This window comes from Rhagoletis pomonella, unplaced genomic scaffold, assembly GCF_013731165.1.
Source record: "Rhagoletis pomonella isolate Grant_MI unplaced genomic scaffold, Rhpom_1.0 Rhpom_scaffold_00002, whole genome shotgun sequence".
Taxonomy (NCBI): Eukaryota; Metazoa; Arthropoda; class Insecta; order Diptera; family Tephritidae; genus Rhagoletis; species Rhagoletis pomonella.
The window spans coordinates 87,559,840-87,562,425 of NW_023458556.1; the positions used below are offsets into that span (position 1 = coordinate 87,559,840).

The 2,586-nt window shown below is 46.7% G+C and overlaps 1 protein-coding gene across 1 annotated transcript; it reads right to left on the bottom strand.

Annotated features, from left to right (window-relative positions):
* Positions 1–483: 483 nt before the first annotated feature.
* On the bottom strand, positions 484–1,682 carry LOC118755762. The gene is made up of 2 exons (XM_036490589.1): positions 909–1,682; positions 484–651 (listed from the first exon to the last, which is right to left on the bottom strand). The coding sequence occupies exons 1-2, from the start codon at positions 1,680–1,682 to the stop codon at positions 484–486; spliced, it is 942 nt and encodes a 313-aa protein (XP_036346482.1).
* Positions 1,683–2,586: the final 904 nt, after the last annotated feature.

Genomic DNA, 2,586 nt, shown 5'->3' on the forward strand with positions numbered 1-2,586 from the left:
AGATCCTTGTGGATTGTAGTTCCGATGAAGGTCCTCGATCGGGAAAGGTGATTTGCAAAAAGAGATCGATGGCAAGGTGGCGGCCGCCTTTATAGGCAACACTGGAACTGGATTCCCGTGCACCTTTCGAACTTCCAGCTAAGCAGGGATGCTTTTAGCTGAAAGTGATGCAGGGATGCATAAAGACGTGGGAAATTTAAGGGAGCGCAAGTCCCTTAAACATACCGGCCGAGTTGCACCGGTGCAAGGCTGTCCCGCAATTGGGTCAATGCATTTATGGCCACGTTAAGCTGACGGCATGTCTCTGCCCTAGACGGCCCTCCCGTTGGCGGATGCCTCTGGGCGTTGATTCTTTCACCTGGCACGGCACGGTGCAGCAAAGTGTGGTGTTGCTGCCGGCATTCCTTGCACACTTCGGAAAACGAACATCGGCGTACGGTACTATGGGTCTGCGCCAGACAATTTGGACAATAACGATGCCGCTCAACGCACCGGATCCGGTCCTCGACATTCATTGCAAGGAAGGCCTTGCAGAACCGCAGTGGATGGTATCGAAAACACATTTGGCACTGGTGTACCAACGGATCCCGCAGCGGGCTTATGAACGGAGCCTGAATCTTGCGGATTGGAGATGGTAGAGATGGCGATCGTCTGTAAAAAGATAGGAGTTTAATATGATATTGGCAGACTGAAGGCTAAGGTGAACGTGGAGTGTGGTTTAGGTGTGGTGTGTAGCACTCTGACTAGGGAGGTCGGACTGAATTGGTCGCGTGAAAATGCCGTGTTGCGTCCTAACGTCTGCGACGCGCACGAGATGGTCTGACCCGTGATATACCTTCTCTATTCGGCCTAAGCGCCATTCATTGGGTGGTATTAATTCGTTTTTTTAAGACAACAAAATCGCCTACGGTAAGATTTTTTTGTGGAGCCTTCCATTTATACCTCTGGTGAAGTTCTTTCAGGTACTCCTCTTTCCAGCGGAGACTGAACTGTTGGTGTAAGATCTTTAATTTCTCCCATCTATTCTGTAGTGAAAGGTTATCAACGGCAATAGGTTCTGGGGTTGCCAGGAGAGGCGCACCACGCAGAAAATGACCGGGTGTTAGAGCTAGCAACTCTTGGGGACTATCGGACATAGGGGATAGTGGACGCGAATTCAGAACTGCTTCGATACGTGCCAATAATGTAGCCAGTTCCTCGAAGGTGAACGACTGACTTCCCGCAATCCTTTTGAAATGGAGCTTGAAGCTTTTTACCGCAGCCTCCCAAAGTCCGCCCATGTGAGGAGCGTCTGATGGCAAAAAATGCCAATCGAAACCATGTAGCGTATATTTTGATCGAATATCATCTGAGCATTCCTTGAGGAATCGTTTAAAATCTTGTTTAAAGGCGCGATTGGCGCCCACAAAGTTTTTTCCATTGTCGGAGAAGAGGCGTTGTGGAAGACCGCGTCTTCCTACAAAACGAGGGAATCCTGCCTGGAATGCTTTCGTGGAAAGATCTGAGCAAGGCTCTAAGTGAATAGCCTTGGTCGAAAAACAGATGAATACGCAAACGTAGCCTTTGAGCAATGGGGATTTTCGCAAGGTAGATGATTTGACATCTAAAGGGCCTGCAAAATCCAATCCGGTGTAGGTAAACGGTAAGGAGAAATTCGAACGCTCAGGCGGTAACGCAGCCATGATTTGTGAACTGGAGTTTTGCTTGAAGATCGTGCATGTTTTGCAATTACGTATGCAGTTCTTGACCTTCGATTTCAGTCTAGGAATAAAATATTCTTGTCTCGTCGTCCTGATCATAAGTTGAAGCTCAGCATGCATAAGCAAGTTGTGCAAAAACTGAAGAAATAAGTGACAGAATCGAGAGGGTCCAGGAATGATAATTGGGTGTCTCTCACTGTACGACAAGAAAGAGTTTGTTAAACGACCATTGACTCGAAGTAATCCGTTTTTGTCGATAAAGGGATTTAATGTCAGCAGTGAACTCTTTTTGGAAATTGGTTGTTGGTTCGCTAGTTTTGAATACTCAATTGGGTAATGCCTTTCTTGAGCTAGTTTTATAAGGCGTGTTTTGACCCAATGAATTTCTCTTTGAGTAATAACAAAAGATTCATAATTTATATTTGGAGTGGACTGTATTGGTTTCATTCTGTGAACAAATCGAAACATGTAAGCTATTACTCGCAAAGCCTTTGACCAAGATGAAAAGCGATCTAAGATGTCTGGTTGGTTGTCCAAAGTATGTAGAGCTTCTACTTTACGTTCTTCGAGTGGGGAGACATTTTGTCGAAAAGATAATGGCCATTGGTCGGGAGGTTGGAGCAGCCATGCAGGTCCGTGCCACCAAAGTGAATTTTGTACTAGGGCCTGAGGCCTGCAGCCTCGCGTTCCCAAATCTGCTGGGTTGTGGTTCGTGGATACGTGACGCCATTTGAGATTTCCGACACTTGCGATAATTTGTGAAGTCCGATTCGCCACGTACACCTTCCAATTGCATGGGGGTTTTTCAAGCCACGCAAGCACTATCGACGAGTCGGACCAGAGAAAGACTTCTATATCTTCTAGAGGCAGTTGATTGATGACATTC